Raw genomic sequence first — 24,694 nt, 5'->3', positions numbered from 1 at the left:
CAAGCATTCATTCAATGATACAATGCACTCTGCAAGCAGGGGACAAGACAGAGAACTCCTCTGCTTATGAAGCTTATAATTTAGTACAGGAGTCAGACAATAAATTAATATTTACTGTATATTTCTTATTTCAGTGCTGTATGTATAGACTATAGCTAAGTAAAAGACTGATCGGGTTGGGAAGTGTTACTTAAAATCGAGAAGTCAGGGCAGGCTGACCCCTGAAGTCAGAGTGACATCTGAGTTCAGCTCTGAACAAAGAGAGAGAGTGAACAGACCTTGGCCCAGGGTGGTGGCTGTGGAGGTGGTAACAGGTAGCCAGATTCTGGATACAGTTTGAGGGTAGAACCAAAAGGACTTGCTGATGGAAATCCTTCAGCTCTTTTTTTCTGGGCCTCTAGCTGTGTCATGAACTCTGACTTCTGCTTTTTTTTTTTCTTTTCTCTCTTTTTTTAATACTGTTCTCTTCTCAACTGCCCACGTCGTCCTGACCTCTCAGTTCTCAAATATCCTGATTTTTACAAACATCTCACATGTATGTCTTTGATCAGTCTCTGTCCGTCATCTGATACTCCTCCTGGCTGGCTAGCACTCATGCCCCAGAATGGCACAAGCAATGCTGCTGCTTATTATTATCATCAAGACTTCATATTAGTGTCATGCTTTACAGGTTAAGCCCCTTCGTGTACATTATCTCATCTGACGTGCTAGGTTTCATAGACTATTTCATGCCTCTCATTTGGCTCCAGGAGACCTCAAAGAAGAGGCATGATTCGGCTTTGGCTGAATTTCAGACAAATTAACTCTTGGGAGCTGCAGGCCTGGCAGAGAGCAGACATTGGCTACATATGAGTATGTAAAAGTGTATAGGTAAACTGAGCTGCAAGGCTCAAGGGGCACACAACGAGGACACAATCAATAACCTGCGAGCGAGGAACATGCTGACAGAGGCCCCAGAGAGCAGTGGACTGAAACCAGAAAAGAGGTACCAGGGCTGTGGGCACAGGACTAGGAGTGACAGAGACGAGGAGGGAAATCTGGGGCCAGGAGTAGGTCTGTTATCAAGAGAAGAAGCTGAACCAAGCCAGGGCCAGCCACGAGTCAGAAACCTGGCTGGTCAGTCAAGCCCTGCAGGTCAACTCACAGAAGCCTTTTAGAAAGGACCCAGGCCAGGTGACTGGGCAGCAGGTGAGAGAAGCATTGTGCATCAGAGTGATACTGAGAAAGCCTCTGCCTAAGACAAGAAACTTTCCTATGTTTCTTATTTGAATAGGAACCAATCCCTAAAACATGGCTGAGTAGAGACCTGCAGGTAAAGGTTAAGGGGCAGGTTGAGGCTGGGATGGGGAGCATGGAACAGGGAGTGAAAACAGATACTCTTTCTCCCTGGGTACTCCTGACCTTAAAGGGAAGTCCCCACTTCCAATTCCACAGGCTAAATATCCAGTAGTTTTAGAGCTTGATCCCAAGGCCATGTCAGATGGCTTATTTTCTTCGCCCTGAACCAGTGATTCTCAGTCTGGTTCTCAACCTTGTATAGATTTCCTGGGCTCCACCCTTGCACAGTTAAGCCAGAGACTATGGCAGTGGGGCCCAGATGTGGTGTTTTTTCAAAACTCCCCAGGTGACTCTAGTGGGCAGCCAGGGTGGAGGACAGCTGCCTTAGATATGTGCATCAGCTCTACCAGGTTTACTTCAAAGCACATTCTTCTCTCCTTAGGACAGGTTTAATGCTGACAATGGTGCCAAGAGCAAGGACCATAAATGGATCCTGAGCAAATCAGAAAATAAAATCTAATCCTCTCACTGAGCTGGAAGAAAAAGGAAATTCCACCCACAAGGCTGTTTATGGAGATGCAAACACTGCATCCTGTCCGACTTCATTAGCAAGAACAGGTCTGGCTGGTGATACATGCAGTATCTTCCCTAGAAGACCCACCTTAGGGATCCCAGTGTCAACAGCAAACACTGGATCACATTCATTCTTGCCAGAGAAGGACTCTTTTTAGTGGCCTGACTTCCACCTTTAGGATTAGAACCCCCAGAAACAAAGATGCTTGGGGGCAGGTGGAACTTGAAAGATCATCCAGTCCAGTAGTTCCTGGACTTTACTGTGCATCACCTGGGCACTTTGTAAGGCCCACCCCTGATGGAAACCGCTGCTTTCATTCATCTTCTTTCCCGTGGTTTGTTAAGCTTCTGCTGTAATCACATCCTATAAGGCTCCCTTAGAAGTGAAGGCCCTGCTTTATCAGTTCTGTGTCCTAGCTGCCCAAACGCTGCTTCAGGTTGGTGACAGATGCTGTGGCATGCTTACTATCCTTATTCATTCAAAAAGCATTTATTGAAGACTACTAGGCTCCAGGCATTGTTATAGGTCCTGGAGATAAAGGTGAGAATGAAACAGACACAGCTTTGCCCTTAGGAGCTTACGCCCTAGTAGGTAAAATTCTCTTTGCGTTAGGTACATGAATTTGAGAATGGCTAAACTACAAGCTCCTTGAAGGCAGCTTTGTGTCTTTTGTCCTCTTGCTCTCCTCAGTGTCTAGCAAAGGGCACAGAGAATACAAATAGCAAAAGTCTGTTGAATACACCAATGAGTGAATGCCAAGTGGTGCACCCAAGCCTCCTACCTCAGCTTTGCTAATACCACCAGGGCTGTTGTCCATGCTGCCATGGTCACTCTCTTTAACCATTAAAAAGGTTCTATCGTAATGCTAGTAGGAACCCACTTAACATTCATTCTCCCGTTGTCTTTTTCTTCTTCTTTTTAACAGTTTTATTGTGGTATAATTCACAGAACATACAATTCACCCATTTTAAGTATACAACTCAATGGTTTTTAGTATAATAGTATTTAGTACACAGATATGTGCAACCAACACCACAGTCAACTTTAGAACATTCTGATCATCTCAAACAGAATCCCCGTAGCTTTTCACTATTGTCCCCCTATCTCCCATCTATCCCGCCCATAGCAACAACTAATCTACTTTCTGTCTCTATAGGTTTGCCTATTTTAGGCTTTTAAATAAATGGAATCATATAAATGTGTGGTCTTTGTTGACTTCTTTCATTTAGTAAAATATTTTTAAAGTTCATCCATGTTATAGCACATATCAGCACTTCGTTCCTTTTTTATGGCCAAATAATATTCCATAATATGTATAGACCATATTTTGTTTATCCAGTCATCAGCTGATAGATATTTGGGTTTTTCTATTTTTTACTTATTATGAATGTGGCTATAAACATTTGTGTACAATACGTGGACATTTTGTGTAGACATGTTTTCATTTCTCTTAGGTATATACCTAAGAGCTGAATCTTTGGGTCATACAGTAACTCAATGTTTAACTGTTTGAGGAACAGTCAGACTGTATTCCAGAGTGACTACACCATGTTACACTCCTTCAAGCAGTATATGAGTGTTTTGATTTCTCAATATCCTCGTCAACATTTATTGTTATCTGACTTTTTATTATAGCCATCCTAATGGATGTGAAATGGTATCCATTTGTGGTTTTGATCTACATTTCCCTAATGACTAGCATCTTTTAGTGCATTTTCAAGCATCTTTTCATGTACTTATGACTATTTGTATATTCCTTTGAAGAAGTGTCTATTCAGATCCTTCATCCATTTTTTTAATTGGGTTATTTGTCTTTTAGTCATTGAGTTGTAAGAGCTTTTTATATATTTTAGATACAAGTCCCTTATAAGATAAATAATTTGCAAATATTTTTTCCCATGTTGTGAGTTGCCTTCTCAATCTCTTGATGATATCTTCTGAAACACAAAAATTTTTAATTTTGATGAAATACAATTTATCCGTTTTTAATTTAGTATGACATAGGGTCCAAGTTCATTCTTTCATATGTGGCTATCCAGTTGTCCCAGCACCATATGTTGAAAAGTCTATTTTTTCTATATTGAATGGTCTCGGTATCCTTGTCAAAAATCAGTTGACCACAGACACAGGAGTTTATGGACTCTCAATTTTATTCTATTGATCTATATGTCTACAGTTATGCCAGTACTTTACTGTCTTGATTACTGTTGGTTTGTGGTAAGTTTTGAAATTGGGAAATATGAGTTCTCCAACTTTGTTCTTTTTAAAGATTGTTTTGGCTATTCTGGGTCCCTTGCAATTCCATATGAATTTTAGAATTAGGTCGTCAATCTCTACAAAGAAACCAGCTAGAATTCTGATAGAGATGTGCTGAATCTGTAGATCAATTTTACCATCTTAATGATATTGTCTTCTAATCTAAGAATATGAAATGATATGTTTTACCCTTTATTTCTATCTTTAATTTCTTTCAACAATGCTTTGTAGTTTCTGGAGTATGAGTTTTGTACTCCTTTTGTTAATTTTTTTCCCAAGTATTTTATTCTTTTTGATGCTACTATAAATGGAATGGTTTTAATTTCATTTTCAGATTGTTCACTGTAAATATATTGAAATACGTACTGTATATTGATTGTTTATCCTGCACTCTTGCTGAACTCATTTACTAGTAGTTCTAATAGTTTTTTAGTGATGCTTTAGGATTTTCCACATAAAAGATCATGTCATCTGAGAACAGGGATAGTTTTACCTCTACCTTTCTAATCTGGACGCCTTTTCTTTTTCCCGAATAACTGCCCTGGCCAGAACCTCCAATAATAGAAGTGGCAAGAGCAAACAGCTTTGTCTTGCTCCTGATTTTAATGGGTAAGTATCTAGCCTTTCACTACCAAGTATGATGTTAGCTATGGGTTTTTCATAGATGCCCTTTAGCAGGTTGAAGAAGTTCTCTTCTGTTTTTAGTTTACTGAGCATTTTTATTATGAAAGAGTGTTGGATTTTGTCAAATGCTTTTTCTGGATCTATTGAGATGATCATGTGGGATTTCCCCCTTTTTAAAATTCTACTAATGTTAAACCAACCTTATAATCCTGGAATAACTCCCAATTGGTCACGGTATATCATTTTTCTATATTTTGCTGTATTTGGTTTGCTAGTATTTCTTTAGGAATTTTTGCATCCATGCTCATAAATGACATTGGTCTGTAGTTTTCTTTTCTCATGTGATATCTTTTTTGGTTTTGGTATCAGGGTGATAATGGCTTCATAATATCAATTATGAATTGTTCCTTCCTCTTCTATTTTTTGTAAAAGCTTCTGAGGAATTAGTTTTAATTTTTCTTTAAATGTTTGATAGAATTCAGTGGTGAAGCCATCTGGCTTTTGTCTATTTCATCGACGTTACCTAATTTATTGGCATACAATTGTTTGTAGTATTACATTATAATCCTATTTCTATAAGATGGATAGTAATGTCCCCTCTTGTAATCTAATTCTAGTGATTTTTTTTCTTGGTTATTCTAGTTAAAGGTTTATCAGTTTTGCTGATCTTTTGGTCTCATGATTTTTCTCGATTGTTCCTCTATTTTCTAATTCATTAATTTCCGCTCTAATTTTTCTTATTTCTTTCTGCTTGCTTTAGGTTTAGTTTACTCTTCTTTTTCCAATGCCTTACTTAATAGTTTAGGTTATTAATTTGATATTTTTTATTTTTAATACAGGTATTTATAACTATTTGTTTTATAGTCTATTTCTTTGTTCATGTCTTCTATTTTTTTATTTCTTTTAGTTGTTCTATCCATTATTAACAGTGAAGTATAGATATCTGCTGAAGTCTCTCTCTTTTTTTATTGTTGTTGAATTGTATTTTTCTTTTTCTGTCAGATTTTACTTCATGTATTTCGGTGTTCTGTTATTAGGTACATATATATTTATAATTGTTCTATCTTCCTGATGGGGTGACCCTTTCATCATTACAAAATGTCCTTCTCTTTCACCAGTAAACTTTTTTGTTTTAAAGTCTTTAAGTTTGTTATGAGTGTAGCCACTCCAGCTTTCTTGGGTTTGCTGTTTGCGTAATACATCTTTATCAATCCTTTCACTTTCAAACTGTTATAAATTTTTAATCTAAAATCTTTCTCCTATAGACAGTATATAGTTGGATCACGTTCTTTTATCCAGCCTAAAAATCTCTACCTTTGATTAGACTGTTTAATCCTTTCACATTTAACGTTATTACTGATATAGCTGGATTTATATTTGCCATGTAAATTTTTTCTGTTACATGTCTTTTTTTTTATACCTCTATTCATCCTATACTGCTTTCTTTTGCATTAAGTAAAAACTTTATAATGTAGCATTTTAATATCTTTACTGGATTTTCACACAATATTTTTAGTTTTTTCTTTTTTAGCTGTCGCTCTGGGGCTTACCATGAACATCTTATCACAATCAGTTTCAGATATATATTAACTTAATTCCAATAATGTTACTCTTATATAGTTTTGTTCCTTTTCTCCACTTTTTATGGTATTGTTATTATATATATCACAACTATAAATGTTAGAAACGCAACATTAGATCATTATAATTATCACTTTTTATAATTTTATGTCTTTTAAAGAAGCTGAGACAAGAAAGTAGAGTAAATATATGTTTATAGCTTTTGTTATATTAACTTCCTTATTTCATTTTTTCAAAATCATTTCTGGCTCTTTTCATTTGTTCCTGATGACATGGTCTTGGCAGTGCTCTCTTTAACTTTCTCTTTCCCTGACCACTCCAAGCTGTTAAATTCCACTAATTTCTAGCTTATTATTGTTTTTGACAATGCCCTGGGGGGTTAATTCCTCCATAGATCTATCCAATCAAATTTAGGCTCCTCTGAAGGGATAGTTTCTGAGGTCAGTGCTTGAGATTTGTTCCTGCCCCAGAAGGTCTCTTTCCCCGGTTTTCTCTGGGAAACTAGCATGCAAACTACCATTTATTGGATATCTCCAATGACTCTACCAGTCTTCTCTCAATTACCTTAGACCAGAGCCTCCCTAAGGGCATTTTTGAGAGTGTTTTATTTTATTTATTTTTTTATTATTATTATTTATGCCTACAGCACCTGGTCTTCCTAGGTGCTCTCCCATCCAAGTACTAACCAGGCCTGATCCTGCTTAGCTTCCGAGATCAGACATTGGGCTTGTTCAGGTTGGCATGGCCCGGCCGTAGACCATGGACCATGGCTCCACTGGGGAGTGAACCCAGGACCTTCTGCGTGTAAAGCAGACGTGCTAACCACTACACTATGGAACCACATCCAGAGTGTTGTTATTTTAAACTTCTCTATTCTCTGTTACAAATGAAGTCAGTTGCTTTGGGAAAAGATTGGGCACTCTCAGTATTACAGTTTGTTTCTACCCCTAGGCAAAATCTCTGAGCCATGTCTCTGGAGATGGGGTTAGAGAAAATGGTGTGTTTCCCTGAATGATACCCCACTTCAAGAGCTGAACACTCAGTGGAGGGAGCTGAGGAGCCTCGGGTCTTCTTGGCTTGCCTCTCCCAGCATGGCTCTGCATTACAAGCTGGGGCAAGGGCATCTGGAGCCCTAGAATTCTTAGTAGTGTTGTACCCATCATAGAACCTCTGTTCTGTGAGTGGAGACTAGGCAGAAGGAGTTCCAGCTCTTGACCACATTCACTCAGAACTTAGCATTAGCAATAGGTAGCTTGGGGTGGGATAATAAATGCCCCATCTGGAAAGACAGTCCTTCATCTGGCAGCCTGGGAAAAAAGGGAGGCTTGTGTCCTTGGTTGCACAAGTCTGGAAGGAAGCTTCCATCTTATTGAGCTGGGAGGGAAGAGGCTGAGAGTGGGTCTGGGTTCAAATACTACAGACTCACTGTTCTTATCAAATTTTAGTAGATTTTCTTAAATGTTCCTTCATTTGCTGTATGCACATAGGACAATTTCTAGAAACTTTAAACATTTTTAAATTTTCAGCGAAGAGCAGATCTATGGAGCCCCTCATGCTGTCACGCTGGAAATAGACTGTCTTTCAGAACTTGTGATGCTTCATTCTAATACAGAACCACTTTATAATATAGATGTCCACAGAACAATAGTTCTCTAATATGCATATAAATCACCTGGAGAACTTGTTAAAAATTCAGGTTCCTGGGGTCCCACCCTTCAGAGTTTACAATTTTCTAGCACTGGGGTGAAAGCCAAAAGAAAATCTGCATTTTTAGCAAGCTCACTACATGATTCTTTGAAAAAAGTTATACTAAAAAGGCTAACACTAAATAAAATTGATCTCATTTTTAATGAGCTCTATGTTTATGAAGGGGCTCTGCAACTACAGCAGGGTCAAATACAGGCTATTTAAATATCACAATAGCAAGTGTGTGTGTGTGTGTGTGTGTGTGTGTGTGTGTGTGTGTGTGTGTGTCCCCGTGTGTACACACACAAGTGCACACATGCACACTTAAACCAAAATTTAGAATTACTGTCATTATCAGAAGTACTGCAGAAACATAGTTTAGGGTTGCCAAGAATCAAAGATGACAGAGCACCCCAGGCTAAGGTTTCTGAGATTGGGGTCAGGATACCTGCCCCAGAATCTTTATTAGTCTTATGCTAGATCTGATTTTTCCTTGGTGCTACCATTTGTAGCCTTCCCTCAAAACAAAGAGAAAGCACCACAGACTTCGCCGCAAATGGTCTGATTTGCTCACCATCAAGTGGCAATATGTGCCTCCAGTGAGCAAATTAATAGGATGAAAGCAGCTATCACACACGTGCTGCAGCAGAAATGATTCCTACCGCCAAGCTGCACATGGTTATCAATAATATGAATCCTTACAGTTATAATAATAGAAAATAAGTATCATTTCATATTTTAAAATGTTAGACAGAAATTATTAACAATTTATTGTTCCCCCAAAGAACTGGCAAATTAAAATTGTAAATAAGGTTGTGTTATGTTTGTATATACTCATATGTCTTTTCATGACTAGAACTAGAACTAAATGGCTATATGATTGTTCTGTTGCATATTGCAACCCGACCTTATTTCCATCTGCCCACTCCCACCAGAGGAGAAGGCCACACTCAGGAGGAGAATTTGTAAGAATTATGCCACAACAGGCATAATTAAGAAAGAGGAGGGCCCTGGGGAGCTGAGAAAACCTGGCTTTCTGAGGTACTATAAAAAGCCAGAAAATATTTTCCTACTGGGTTTAGTAGGTAGGTTATCATTATTATCATCAGTTTTTTTTAAGATCAAAAGAATAGGATTCCCCAGTGGGAACTGCAAAAAACATGTTATGACAAAAGCCAAACATCAACCAATTTTAACCTTTTCCTTTTAGAGTTGCTCACATACCAGACTCAGCAGGGTACCACACTCTTGGCATGTTAATAATTGAGAGCCTTTACTGGTACCAGTTCAAAATGAAATTTAGGAAATTTCTGATTTTTCCTCCACAATTTAATGATACGAAATTATTTCTCAGTAATGGTCACCTTGGCTGGATTTGGATCTTTAACCAGTATAAAAGCTAGACATATGAAAACAAAACATAGAAAACAGAAATTACAAGTTGATCATTTTCATTTACAAAACAGTATACCTAGGGCTTCTTTAAATAATAAGTTCTTTGGTACATTATAGAGTTAATTCAGACAGTTAATTACTATCAATGAATGAACAATGAACAAGTCAATACTGATTATTGATTGAAAAATATACCTTCTTCCCCTCATTTAAATTGAACCTCCATGGGACAGACCATCTCGCTTTTGTTCACCAACATTCAGCATAACGTCTGATCCTTAATTATTTGAGGAATGTGTGAATAAAGAGTCATGAGGTTCTTGAGATCTTAAATTGGGGAGATTGAGTGATAGGCTTTAGTATTTCCTCGAATCCCCTGAAACTATCTTAAAAAATTCATTCATATATCTCCGGAGAGAGGACCCACCACCTTCATTAGATTTCAAAAGGGTCTGTGACCTCCCTGAAAGGTACGGAATCACTGGCCTATTTCAGCGCTAAAACAAGATTTGACACAAAAGCACTCACTTGTAGCCCGAAACAAAGTACACTACACCTACCTTTACAGGAAAGATGTGAGGACATATGTCTAGCTGAGTGTGTAACTCCCAAGAACAGCGACAGAAATGCCTCAGTGAATTTATAGGACAACCCACATTCCCACCTCCCCATTGTAACTGATCATTCCTGTAGTCACTGGGCTCCAGCAGTAGCTGCTTCCATTCATCTGTTTCTTGGCAGCAACATCCATCACTCAGGCCAGAGAACATGAGTCTGTAAATTCCCTCCTTTCACCTGTTCGGGATGCTGACATCCCTCTTTGTGGAAGTTCCTTTTAATAACAAACCTGTAACCTCCCAGTTAACAAAGGCACAAGGCCCCATTTATAAAGCACGGGTGCCCACGCAATTTGATCAAACAACCTTGAGATTTCCCTTCCCTTGCCCTGCGGCCAGAGAGGAGATCCAGCTTCATCAGGCTACAGAGGCCTCTGAATGCTGTACACGTTCTCAGGGTGGGAGACTTTGAGATGGGCTGGAATACGCTAATTGGTTGTTGCATATTAAATCTATTCTTCCTACTCTCCCAGCTCCAGAAGATGCTTCCTTTTCAGTAAATTTCCTCTCTCATTATTGTCCTGAATATGGAGACTTCAAAAGTGAATATGTCAGAGGAAGGTTTTTGATGTGCCACTAACGCTCAGTTATCCATATTAACAGACACAAGCAGTGGTGCAGATAATTCAAAGCCAAAGGCTCTTTCTATTTAGCTTTGTAGTTCATTGTTTTGAGGGGTTTGGTGGAAGATTTACCTCCCTAATTATGTTTGTCTTTGTTTCTTATTGAGTTAGTCTGGCTTAGGGCCAGGCAGTTGGGTGACATGAAGATTCTGGCACAGAATTTGGAAAATTCACCATTGGAAATCTACAAGGACACATAATCAAACTTGACTATATTTGAGTTTGCCTTCTTAATCACCTGTGATCAATTGCTTTGCTCCTCTGTGACTAAACTGAGCCAGGGATAAGACATAATTATAGGATACTAGCTTGGAAAGCAAAGAGTCTTTACATTTAGATGAAGACATAAGACTGTTGTAGCCAAAATTGATAACAAAATCGATGTTGATATTTTCCCTGCCTGGGACCACAACCTTCTATTCTGCAGACAGAGTTACCTTTCTATGCAAATCTAATGATGTTCGTCTCTATCTTCCATCCTGCGATGGCTCCCTGAGCTAGTCATTAGGGCTATTCATAAATATCCCACTCTCTCCTCCCCAACACGTGGTAGGACCATATACCTCCGCCCACAAAGTGAAATGTGGCTGTGTGACTGGTGTTGGCTAATGAAACGTGAGTGAAAGTGGCATGTGTCACTTCTAGGTGCATAGTTCCAGTGCTTGGCTACATGCTTTGTCTGCCAAGGCAACTGGCAGCATCTGAAACAGTGGCTGCTCCATGAGCCTAAGTCCCCGAGGGACCGTGACAAGCAGAGCTCCCACCAGCCAGTGATGGGCATGTGGTAGGAGCAAGGAATAAACTCCTGTTGGTTTAAACCACTGAGATTTTAAGGTTCTGAGTCAACTCAGCATATCTCTACCATCACACATATCGAGCTGCACCATGATGGTCTCTCTCTCCCACTAGACATTAAATAAGTTGAGGCCAGAATTATTTCTTCTTCAATACATTAAGTTTGGTGTACAGCATATTTAAAACAACATGGTAAAAAATGAAATGCTCTTCTTTCCTGGCCTCTATGATCCTCCAGTTTTTCTTTTTCTAACACTTCCCCGCTCCCAGAATCACTGGCTGAAATAATAAGGGGTCTTTGACGTTCAGGTATATGCGGGATGGTGAAGCTCTTCTTTTAGACCAGTAGTGCACGTAGGAAGAGCTGGCAGAGGGGAGGAAGAGAAGCATACTTTGGTTGCAGGCATTTCAAATACAATGGGTTCAAGGGGCAAACAAGATTTTGAAATAAAGTCTTAGAGTGACCACATGGAAATAATAGTATCCCAAAGTGTTAGTTTTATGAGGGAACAGAGATGTTATCTAGACTAGACTCCTACAACATCATCATCATCATAATACCAATATTTACTGATAACTTGTCATGTACCAGGCACAGCTCCAACTGCCTTACAATTAACTCATTGAATCTTCACAACAACCCATAAGGTAGCTGTTATTATTTCCATTTTACAAATGAAGAAATTAAAGAACAGAGAGGTAAGTTCCCTATGGTCACAAGGCTAGCAAACATCCCTCTCTGAATTCAGTGTCTGCTTGAACACTCCTCATGATGAGGCACCCACTGACTCCCAATGCACCCCAACCCCGAGCCATGTCCTGCCTCCCTCTCCCACTGCCATCCCTGGACAGTTCCACCTCCTAGACCAGCACAAAGCAATTTTACCCTCTTCTCTCCAAGGCCCTTCACATATCTGAAGACAGAAACCATGTTTCCTTAAGGCTCCTCTTCTCCAATCAACTGTTTCCATGTACCAGAGCCTTAGGATCCTCGCCATTCCAGCTCAGCGACTCACATGCTAGTTGGTTAAGTCGGCAAAGTGGAACTGGTAACTCCCTCCTAGTCTTGTGCTGAGTTACTGCCTTCTACAACTCCAGCACATTCCTTTCACCTTGTAAAGCAGGGTCCGGGGGCAGAAATGGGCCATAATCTGCTACAGAACCACACTGGCTGGCCATGTGTCCTGTACATGTTACAATCCTGGCAAATGGAATGCTAAAGGATCCACACAGAGTTCCCCATTCTTGGTCAGCCTGGCAGTCTGCTCCTGGCCCTCTTTATCCTCCCCACAGGCCCCTTCCCTCACCACTCTCCTGCCCCCAAGGCAGTGCTGAGAGCAGGTGCTCCACTCACCATGGAGTTCATGGCAAAGTGATTGTGCTGCGTCTGGAGGTCTAGGGCATGCTGGTAGCTGACTCCGATCTCCGTATGGCTCTGGAGGAATAACTCCTTGTTGTGGCTTATCCAGTCGAACATCTAGAGAGGACAAGATGGTACAGAGTAATCAGAAGGGTCATGGGTCCAACGGCGCAAAACTTTCAGAGGTACTGGAAGCAAAATAAGCCCCGCTGCTGGTGCCTGGTGAGACCCAGTCACGGCTCTCAAAGTGGGGTGGTCCACAGTCTGGTTTCCTGGGAGATCTCTCACTTTTAGCACAAAGACCCACTATCTGCCTCTGTGTTTCTCAACAGAGCCTAAAGGAAAACAAGTGAGAGAATCAGGGAGATGAAATTATTTACTATCCCTAGTTACTTCCCCTTTGTAAAAACTTTTAGAAAATCTCAAAAGGGCCCCATACGTGCTTTAGTGATAGATGATGAGGGGACAAGCTGGTAGGCTTAGTCCACTCCCTACTGCCCCAGGAGAGGAGAGAACCCCTTGTTGGAACAAGGCGTCCTAACATGGCACATATGCACTGCCCAACCACACACTTTGTTAAATTGACTCTGAGCTGAATCAAACCCTGGATTTGTGAGGCCGTGGAGTTTCTAGAAAAGTTGATTCTGTACTCTGGTTTTCTTTTAGGTTTCCACCTCTATCCCAGGCAGCGCACATGCTTTAAGGGTCGCTGACCGGAATCCCAGCTCCAGGGGTGGGCTGGGTCACTCTAAGAATTATCCCACCTCAGAACACCAGATCTCGCCAATCAGTGTATAACACCTCCCTGCCAGTGGGATTGTCTCAGAAATAGGAATGTTATCTAATTCAGTACAATAAAATATGAGAGGACGTTTGCTGGAAGTTTCTGGAAAAACAGAATCCTAGTTCTTTAGATACACCTTCTGTTCCTCTGATAGTGTCATAGTGACCCCGAGCCTCAAACTGCTGCAGCCATTCTTCTAGCAGCTTGAAGGTGAAGAAAATGGGCAGAGAAAGGGTGTAGCCAAAACAATGGCAGGAAACACAGGCAGAGTCCTGATTGAGCCTTGCCTGATTTCCACCTTGTCTCTGGACTTCCTTAGTACCTGAGCCAAAAAATCCTCTTTATTATTAAAGCCTATTTAAGTTGGATTTTCTGTAATTTTCTATCCAGATCAGTCAAGTGATACAGCCAGGAAAGGTGTGAAACCTTTGGAGAGGAGGACAGCTAGACTTGGAACTGACACTGTAGTTTGGGATGAGGTAAGGGCTGCAGTAGAGGCTGGGTCCCTCTGCTGCGTGCACTATCCTGGGTCCACCAGCCATGGCCAGCCCCACATCACAGACACTCAGGTGGGCTTCTGTCTTTTTAGAAATTATTATTAAGGACGAGGGGGAAAAGAAGACAGGTGCCCCAGGAGTTTAGAGGAATCTTGTTCTGCAATTTTTGATCTTTAAAATTCTACCTCTCAACCCTATTCTAAAATAATTTCTTATCTTGTTTCCTAATTGACAAAAGAACTGATAAAGTTAATGAAAATATGAAATGCCTGAAGTCCTTAGAACTTGTGATGAAAAGTGCTTACTCCATATACATTCTTGGCTATCTGTCCAGTGGCCGAGAAGTGACCTTCTCTGTAATTTCTGTTAAATGCTGTTTAGATATGCAAATAAGCAGTGGAGTTATGTGCTAGCTCCAGAATGACTAGATGGCCGAGTGCCAGGTCCCTGCTGGACTACAGAGCAAGGAGAGCTGAACACGGGCCAGTTAGGGTGGAAAGCAGTAAGAAAAGTGAGGTAAAAGACAGGCGAGGGTGAAGAATACTGGAGGAACTGAGAATACTGAGAAGTCCTTCTTGAAAGCACTTCTCACAGGATGAGGTCTGAGCCCATGCCATTCTGCCCAATTCTGCACTCCATGTTGGGCACAGGAGCTGCTCTCCAGTGGCCGGGCATTCTGGGAAAGTTCATCTGTGCTGGAGGCAGCGTTCCAAAGAGATGACACACGTCTCAGAGAGAAAAAGACCTGCTCTGGGGACCAGATGGTCCCACGTGACATCAAGAATCAGGGTCTCTCCAAGATGGCTATTTGCCAACAAACTGTCTCAAGTCTTCTTTGGGGCTGAATCTGGTGCCCAATGGTATATAATCCTCACCTTTCCAAGCCTGGCTGCCTGCAAGGATAACTTTCATTTGTTACATTCAGTGGAACTGGCTGCAGAGAGAGAATGTGTGTGCATGCATGTGTGCATGTGCACATGTGTGTATGTGTGTGCACTCTTGTGCATGTGTGCAGTCCAGTGGGATGAAGACTAGGCTGGTTCCAAGCCTGGCTCTGTCACTAACTATCCATGAGACTATGGGCAAGTCTCTTCATTTCTGGACTTCTCATTTACAAGGCATAAGTGGTTCTCAGAATGGAGGTAAGCATCCTGATTTACACTCAGCCCAATTTGGAAACTTATAGAATGTATTCTTTTCCATTCAAAATAAAATATTTCATTGAGTCTCCTGGATCAGAAGGCATATTCAATGCTACAACTTACATTTATAACTTTTTGAATAAAAGCATGTGAATGAGAAAACAGTGATAGCCAAAGAAAGGCAGCTTCTTCCTCTCAGCCCTGACATTTGTCTGGTGTGTTACAATACAAAACATCCATTTGCACACTTCATCTCACTGCATCCACCAGGCCCACTTTACAGATGGGAAACAGGGTCAGAGAAGTGAAGCCCAGGGTCTAGAATTCGTTCATTTCACCCAATGCACATTCACTGAGTACCTGTTGAACATGGTTCTTGAGACAATGTCCTACTTCCTCCACTCCATCTGGGCTCCACAGGGCAGTTGCCCCTCAACAGGCAGTCACCAGGACACTGTGGGGTTACAGCTGAAGGTACTGTCCCTTACAGGGGGTCATTCACGCAGCCTTCTCCTCTCTTGTCGCCCTTGCCCCATCAGTGCATAGGGGATAGTTGATTCAAACAGCTTCACTTCTCCTAATTCATACTTCGTAAATGAACAAATGAATGCATGAGCAAGTTGGCCATGGGCTCTGGGGTTGCTAATCTCCAGACAAGCTGACCCTTTCTAAGCTCCCTTCCACCTAGAACATTTTATGATTTAATTCATTTGAATTGGGCTCTCTGGAAGACACTTGAACTAGACTGACCCAAAGATCTAAAGAAAAACTAATGAAAATATCTCTACAGTGGTTTCAAACATTGTGATCTATTTTTTTGTTTTTGTTTTTTTTCTTGAGAAGCTACGAATGGTAGGTTCAACAAAATGTACTATAATAACAAAATTCTTCTAAGAGGAAAGTTCATGTCTAAATAATGAAATTTTATCTCTTTGTTTGGAAACCAACATAGTTTTGTCTAATTAAGAAGATGGATGTTACATGTAAGCAAGCCACTTTGGTTGTTTTCTTCTTTTTCATGTTTTGCTTTTAATTAAGTTATTTTTTATGCTGGCTAAAATGCAGTGAATATATAAAAATTTGATTCTTAATATATAATAAATGATAAAAAAAAGAATCTACTTAAAATGTAAATTAGGAAAATAAACAGGAACCATTTTCCCCTTTTCTTTTAAAGATGAGGATGACTAAAAGGTTATTATTGTTCTGTTTTTAATGAAGCAGAAACTATTTCATAGAGCAAAGATATTAAATAAGGATCTTGGGCTTATTTTCTTCATTTTCAATTTAGCAATGGAATCTGCTGTAGAGTTTTAACTTTCAAACCACCTCACCATCTACTGTGAGTATTTTATACTGTCTGTAATCACAGACTATACTGGTTTTTAAGTTGCTCATATTCAGCTCTGATGAGTTGATTAAGAGGACGAAAGACAATGATGGATTTTCTTTACCTAAATATGCACACTCCAACATCACCCGTGTCCCAGTGCCCTGTTTGTACACTGCCCGTGATCCATCCATCAAATCCTGTGCCTTAAAGAGTACTGACAACCACCTTGTAAGCAAACCTGACTATGTCTGGAAACTTGACATGCAGTCAATTCCACAATAAAATTTCATATGTTTTAGAGTGGAAAACCCAGAGACTTCAAACAGGAGACTTGGCTTCTAGTGCAGATTCTTCTGTATAAACCTTGACAAGTTAGGTTATTGGTCTGAAGCTCAGTTTCTTTATCTGTAAAATGGGGATGGCAATTTACACTATTTCGACCTTAGGGCAGTAGTAGTGAGATTCAAATAAGATAATGGTTTCATGCTTTGTTAAGTGCTACATACCTGGTAGATTTAAAATCTATATAGTGAGCATATTTTATGGCATATACATCTATAATGTTTTCAATTAGAACACGAAACAGACGAAAGGTATGATTCAGAGTTGCAGTAGGTTCACCTCACTGCAAAATCACCATGGACTAATTGAATCACACCTGCAGCTCGTACACAAACACATACATCCACAGCCCGCGTCTCTTGGAAATGCACCCCCAGAGCGACCACAGGGAGCTACACAGACCGAGAACACTTATGCATCTTCCCACTGCCTCCGCCTTGACACACACTCCGGGGCCCTGTGAATGCCCTTGCCCACACAGGAATCAGACCCATACACGTCCTCATGGTTATGCACACCATTCTCCTGCTCATCCTGTGAGCCTGACCAGGGGTCTCACACCCTCCTGCCTTGCTTCTCCCTTCCCCCTTACCCATCCCCTTTGCCACACCCCAACTCTTTCACTATTAGAGACTCAATCCCTTTGGCTCTTAACAGTTTTTCACTCAGGAGAGATGCCTATTAAAATGCATTATTCCAGCAAGCCCTCCTGGAATTAGTTTATCCTAATATGGGAATGGCTCAGTAAGAAATGGCTCAGTAAGAAATAGCTCATTAAGAAAGCAAGGCCCTTTGTGAGCACAACCCAGGGATGAGATCTTAAAATGGGGTGGCGGAGGAGCCTGAGACAGGAGAGAAGGCCTAAAATGAGAAGTGGCTGAGAACCAAAAGCACATTTCCCCACTTTACCAATCTGCCCTCACATAAACTCTGACCTTGGGGCGCATGTTCTTGTGCAAACAGGACAACACACAGACTCCACGTGTGTGTTCTGGCCCGGGACCCTCAAGCCACTTCAACCTTCATTTTTGATTACCCACTCTCCTAGGTTTGAGCTTTTCCAAAATGGGGCAAAGAGAGAAAAAATAAAGGATCTCGAAATGTAAACCTTGGTTCTAGATTCCCAAAATTCCTCATCGAAGGGAATCTGACACCTTGCCTCTTTTGTATTTTGCAAGGTTTGCAGGCCATAGGGCATTCAAAGTTCTGAGAGACCATTTTTATATTGGTATCTATAGACAGGCGAAGTGGTTGGGACTTGTGCCCAATGGACTGCAGCTGTCAACAAATATCTATTGAGGGATGTAAGATTCTCTGGGCTCTGCCTATTATTTCCTTTAGGAGTTTTGCATGTCAGGTGGAATGCTTTAATAGATTGTATAAAAGAGAAGTGATTTTACCATAAATCCAGCTGATCTGGGATGGTGTCTCGGCCTAGTTACCTGGGAGACCTCATGACTGTAGCCTCAAGAATCATACAGAACACCAAACACTTCACCAGCCAGACTGTGTCTCTGTAGACGCTATGGATCCCCTAGCATGTTTCTTACACTCTCTATACCCAAATTCTCTAATTCCCGAATCTCAGATCTAACATCCTAACGTGTTGTTCATGTTTAGAACCCTCCCGATTTCTCTATAAAACAGGTTAATGTCCCACTATAAGCAAGGGGTTAACAAAACCCTCCCGCCTTCTGCGTGATAATCTGACATTCAGGTAACATACCAGTTCTGTTTCCCTGGAAACGGATCAAGATAGTATGTGCCAACACATTACTAAATCATCCTGTTATAAAAACGCCCCCAGCCCATACTGGTAAACTGCATCTGATTGGAAGAACTAACAATGAACCACAGATACCTGATGGGGACACCATACCTTGGGCTTCCCTGAATGGGGTGACTCTTGTAACTGGCACGTTGCAGGGCCCCTGAATGTGGTGTCAACGGAGTTGTTACAAGAGCTACTGGCTCTTTCGGGGCAGCTGCCCTCCGTGGTTCCTGCCTCCTTGCACCTGAGCCAGATTGTGCAAGGACTGTCCTGCTGGCAAGCCATGGTTCCCATCTTACGTCGTCTTGAGTAGATTAGTGCCAAAGGTGGTCCACGGTAGTCTTGTAAGTCAGAACACTAATTAGAGTCTAAGAAGACTCCTTGGTAGATGATGCATCCATATTTCAGAACCAAACTATATATTCAACATTACCATGTCTCTCCTTGTCTTCCCTTTCTCCATCCTCTTCCCATTTTCAATTTCTCTCAATGACAAGAGTCATAATAATGGTAACAACAACAATAGCAACTAACGTTTGTTGAAAGCTCACTATGTGCCAGGCACTGTTCTAAGCACTTTACATATGTTAACTCATTTGATCCTCTTAACCTTATAATTATCTCCCTAATATTAACCCCCAATATTATCATCTCCATTTCACAGATTGGGAAACTGAGGCAGAAAGAGGTTAATTAACTTGCCTAAAGCTGCCACACAGCTAATAAGTGGTGCAGCCAAGATTCAAACCCAGGAAGCTTGGTTTCAGTGTCGATGCTGTTAGCCCCGTGGCTCCACTTTCCAATGTGCTCAGATCTTCATTCCATCAATCCCTCCCATCATCACCAAACTTTCAGAAGTGTGTTCTGCCCCTGCCACTTTTATTTTCCATCTACTTCCTACTTAGCCCTCTGTATGTGGACTACCTGTACTACTTTCTTAAGTCTGCACCCACAACGTAGACCTATCGCGTCCTCCTTTCTGAGTTCTTCATTCCTCCCATTCCCCTTCCCTTTGGTCTCCTGTCAGAATCTGATGCAGCCCTCCTCTGAAACTCTATACTCTCTGGCCCTCTGACCAGGTCAATTTCAGAGGCAGGCCATCTGGCTGCAGACATGATGAGCTTCTCTCTCCTGCTTTCACAAGTCTCTAACCCACACTAAATTCTCTCAGGAGAACCAGCACTTTCGCACACTTGCACTCTCTTCCCTGACACGCCACGTCTAGTCTCAGAATGACAAAAACAATAAAAACACTCACATTTTGAAAGCTCACCAATCCTCCAATCCTACATTGATTTATCCAGACCTGCTTCCATTTCTCTGGCTGCCTGTTCACGGCTTCCTTTCCTGTCCCCCACACCCTTGCTGTGACAGTCTCAAGACTTGGCCATCAGCCCTCTGCCCTTTATTCATCAGACTCTGTCCACTTGAAAATCCACCCAGGCTCATAACTTCAACAACACAAATAGAATTTCCTATTTTGTGTGTCAGGCCCTGTGCCAAGCACCTCTGTAGATTATCTCACGTAGTCCTTATAATAATGCCACAAAGCAGGTATTATTAAATCCATTTTAAACATGCTGAAAACTCAGTACGAAGATGGGAAGGAAATTGCCAAAGATCACACAGTTTGTAAGTGATACAGATAAATTCAGAATCTAGTGTCCATCTGAACCTTAATCTCATACAATTTCCTCTGTTCCAGGGTACATTCTAACCTTAACTACCCAGATCGCTGACAAGAATAAATACGTGCCAAGCTCTACGCAGTGAGCTTTACCCACACTATCTCAGCCTTCATAACAGCCCTATCAGGTAATAGATACCATCATCACCACCTTTTTCTAGTTGAAGAAACAGATTCAAAGAGATTAAACAACTTGGCCAAGGTCACATAATGAAAACTCAAATAGCATATTGAAGACTCAAATCTAGGTCTGTATGATTCCAAGTCCATGCTTTTAAACCACTATTGGATTGTCTCCCAAATACACACCTAAATCTCAGGCTACTGCTTGTCACGCGGTGCCTGTGACTCAACGTAAACATCCCCGTGATGCTCCACAGCACCTCCACGACTACGTCTTTTCCATGAAAATATTGCCTTCTCTGGACTTCCCACATTTGTACTTCATCCCCACGGCCCGTTTATTCTTTCTTTCCTCAAATAACTCTGAAATATATCCTTTACTTTCCATTGCTGCTGCTAATCGCCCCTCAGTCCTGCCTGTCTACATTACTGAAGTCCCTTCCTTACTGGTCTCCCTGACTCCATTTGTTTCCCTTTTACCAAAACATCTGCCCCCCACAGGTCTACTTCTCTAGTACACTGCTTTCATCATGTCATTCCCTCAGTCAAACGAACAAACAAAAAACAAAACAAAACAAAAAACAACAAAACAAACACAAAAATAAATCGCACGAAATTACTGTTGCTGTCATCTACAATGCAAAATCCAGTCTCCTTATTCTGGCATTCAAGGCATTCCCTTCCTCCTGATCTGGTCCAAACCTGTCTTTCCCTATTATTTCACACCACTGACCTATACCAAGCATCCTTTCCAGCCATATTCTATTCACTGCCATGCAAACATGTCATACCATACCCATTTGACTCCCATATTTATGCCCACATCTTTCCCTCCATGAAATGTCCCACACTCAAATACCAAATTATTCCCATCCTTAGAAATATAATCGAAGTCTCACCTCCTCTCGGTGCCTTCTTTGATCAACTGAGCCCATTCTGATTTCTCTGTCCTCCAAATTCACTACTCCAGTGTCTATCATAGTAGTTCACAAACCTAGCCTTAACTGAGAACTATCTTAAATGTTTTCTTAAAAAATACAGCTTCCTTGAGATCCTGATTCAGGAGGAGCACTCCAGGTGATTCTGATACACTTGCATTTTTATTTAAACAGTTCATTTGGAGGCTTACAGTGGGGTAGCTGATATCAGATTTAATCCATCTATAAGCACTGTTCAACAATCGGCATAGACCAACAGTCCAGGAAAGAAGGAAAACACACATAAATCCCATGTTTGCCCTAAATTTCTCCTTGAGGGTATTTACAAACTGCGAGGCAGGAAAATAAGAGCTGAGCAGAGAGCAGCAGTCTTGATGGGTCTAAAAAAAACAAAGTTCAGGACTGGTAACGTGGTTGAAATTTCAGTGATAGGATATTAGAGAAGAGGGAGTTAAGAAAAGGGAGCCCTAAAAAAAAATCTTCATTAAAATTTCCGTCAGGTCCTTGGCCAGATCCTAAGCTGTGAATATGCAAGGCAAGACTCCAGAAGACCTAGCAGAGAACAGCTATGGGAAGTGGAGGATATTGACAGCTAAGCAGAAATTTTAGATGTTACACAGTGCTGGGGAAATGTTGGGAGTTCTAATTCCAACAGTGTGAAGAGACTTTGGTGAATACTCTGGGCTGAGCTGAGACTCCAGAAAGACCAGGCTGTTGAAGTAAAAACCACATCCTAAGAATAAGGGCTATACCCTAAGATTAATGAAAAGATAAAAGTAGATCTGCTACAGTAAAGACTAAACCAAGGCTCAATATGATCAAAACCTGCCGGTAATTTAACTGAATCCCAGAACAACACTTAACAGTATTTAGAGAAAGATAACCTAATCAAGAGTCTGTACAAAAAATATCATTTACAATATCATTTACAGTATATAATATAAATTACTAGACATATGAAAAAGCAGAGAAAAGTAATTGCTAATCGAAAAATAAAACTGCCAATAGAAATAGACCCAGAGATGATCGGGCTATGAATTAGCAGATGATTTTCAAAATAACCATAATTAACACCTTTAAAAAAAAAAAGAAGGAGAGAAAGAGACAAGATGGATTAAAATAGGGAACACTGCAACAGAGTCTAGTTTTCTGTTTCTTAGAGCCAAAAGCATCCTGATACAGTGTCATGTTCATGATGCTTAGCACGACATTTTACTCACTTCTTTAGTACCCACTGTATTCCAGACCTTGAATTTAGAAACTGATGATAAAAGATCAAGGTCAGAGTCTAGTGAAGGAGACAAATGCATTCAACATCCTGTCAATTTTAAGTGTGAAAAGTACTACGTAAAGTGTATACTATGGGCTGACAGCAGAGGAGCACTTGGTTCAGCTTCGTAGAGGTAGTGACAGGGGGAAAGCATGGATAGCTTCCAGAAGGTGGCAAGAGCTGAACGACACTTGAAAGACAACAGGACTTAGGTGAAAAAAGTGTAGATGAGAAGGGCATCTTAAGGAGAGAAAACAGCTTGAGCAAAGGTATGAAGGCTTATAACAGCATGGAATAAAGAGGAGGTACAAAGAGCTCTGGAGCATGAAGCCAGAAGTAGTGAGAAGGGATGATAAGAGACGGGTCAGGTCACAAAGGGGCAAAGATCAAAAGGCAGAGGAACTGGGCCTTTATTCGGCTGCAGCGGGGAAGCACTGAAAGGGAGTGATACGGTCAAATTCGCCTTTAACCCTGAACTGGGTGTCTATACTGAGGCTCCAAGACAGACAGTCATTATCGCATTGCAAAGGGGAGTCTGAGCCAGCCTTGAGCTCACAGAACAACATCAACTGGCACATTACAGACTTCTCGCCAACTGAGGATTCTCTGCCTCCCTCTCCCCCTCCTTCTTTTTTGACCCTCCACTTCCTTTTCTCACAAACCCTTCAATGTCTGGGTCAAAGAAGATAAATATAAAGGAGGAGATAAAGATAACATATGAAAGGTGCCCAGCACAGGGCGTGACACATAGTAGATGCTGAATGAATGCTAATTCCTTTCCACTTCCACTGGGCTCAGACAAGGTAAGCTGGCAGTCACCAAAAGTAGTTGTTTTCTGATTAGAGAAACCCAGACTGCAAAACTTCATGCTAAAATCACACAGTATCTCTGAAAATGAGCCGCAGCTCAGCTCTGCATAGAGAAGCACATGCTCATGTTAGGCCTTAAAGGCCTCTCCCTTTGTTCTTGCCTTCCTCATGCTAAGTGATCTAATGAAAAGTTTCACCAAGTCCATTATTAATATAAATATTTTCAGACTTTAAATAAGGAGTTTGTTTGTTTGTTTTTGCATTTTACTTCTACTCTGTTTGCTGGATGGACTGAATTCCCTACAGCACTGGCATACAGTATCCCCCTGTGAGGAAGAACTGCTCATCCAGGAGCCAGCAAGTCAAGCAGATGGGAAACAGGACCAACCAAGCAATGGGGCGGCCCAGGCAGCCCCAGGATATTGACTCTGAGGGGCCAAATTCCTTCCATCTGAACCGCAGATGCTGATAAAATATTTTCAGGAATAGAGTGAAGGAATGTGTTTCACTCACTTCCCAAAATGTAGCATTGAAGAGGTCAAAGCCTTTTAATCCAAGTTTAGAAAATAGTGCCCAACTTTATCCCACAGCTAAATTTAGTCATAAACTGAGATCTAGCCCTTGGCAAGTTAATTTAGATGAGCTAATGTTTGTTCCTGGCATAAAGGATGCACTCAATAAATGGTAACTATTATTGTTACTGCAAAAATGGAGTGTCTGCTGGATGTTCTCATCTAGTCCTCCCACGCATCCTAAAATCGGCTGTGCCAATCACTTGCACATCTGGGAAAAAATTTTCACATGGGCTAAGTAGGAGGTGGCCTTCCTTCAGCAGTCTCTCTCTGAGAGAAGGGGGCAGGTGTTATGCATAAGGGGTCTGTGCTAAGTGGGCTTGACCTTGAGCTCAGGAAGAGAGCTAGCACTCCCCTGTTCCTATTCCCCCCTCTTCCAGCAGCAGCTAATGCAATGGGGCCCAGGCAGGTGAGAGATCACACAGTAGCCTGGCCCAGGCACATCCAGGAGGAGATGCTTGGTCATGCTTCCAGCTTCCAGACCCTACGTGGCAGAGCACACCTTGCAGGAGCTCAGGAAGAACGTACGGAATGAAGAGCGCAATCACTCCTCAAAACCCTCTATTTCTTTAACAATCTTATTCAAAGAACTAAAGGAAATTCCTGTGGACAGATAGTGTCATTGTCCCTAAGAGCA

At 41.2% G+C, this 24,694-nt stretch overlaps 1 protein-coding gene across 5 annotated transcripts in view; it reads right to left on the bottom strand.

Moving 5' to 3' along the window:
* LOC120586721 (kalirin) overlaps nt 1-24,694 on the bottom strand; it is a 434,187-nt gene that overhangs the window by 182,441 nt on the left and 227,052 nt on the right. For all 5 annotated transcript variants that reach the window (XR_005648786.1, XM_039843223.1, XM_039843224.1 and 2 more), the window contains exon 6: nt 12,784-12,906. Coding sequence is in view for 4 of the 5 variants with exons in the window: in XM_039843223.1 (XP_039699157.1) it covers nt 12,784-12,906 (123 nt within the window). In the remaining variant the exon portion in view is untranslated. The remainder of the gene's footprint in view (nt 1-12,783; nt 12,907-24,694) is intronic.

Source organism: Pteropus medius, unplaced genomic scaffold, assembly GCF_902729225.1.
Source record: "Pteropus medius unplaced genomic scaffold, Ma_sr-lr_union100, whole genome shotgun sequence".
Classification (NCBI taxonomy): domain Eukaryota; kingdom Metazoa; phylum Chordata; class Mammalia; order Chiroptera; family Pteropodidae; genus Pteropus; species Pteropus medius.
Note: the sequence above shows the minus strand (reverse complement) of the source record. Positions and strands in the feature narration are given on the sequence as shown.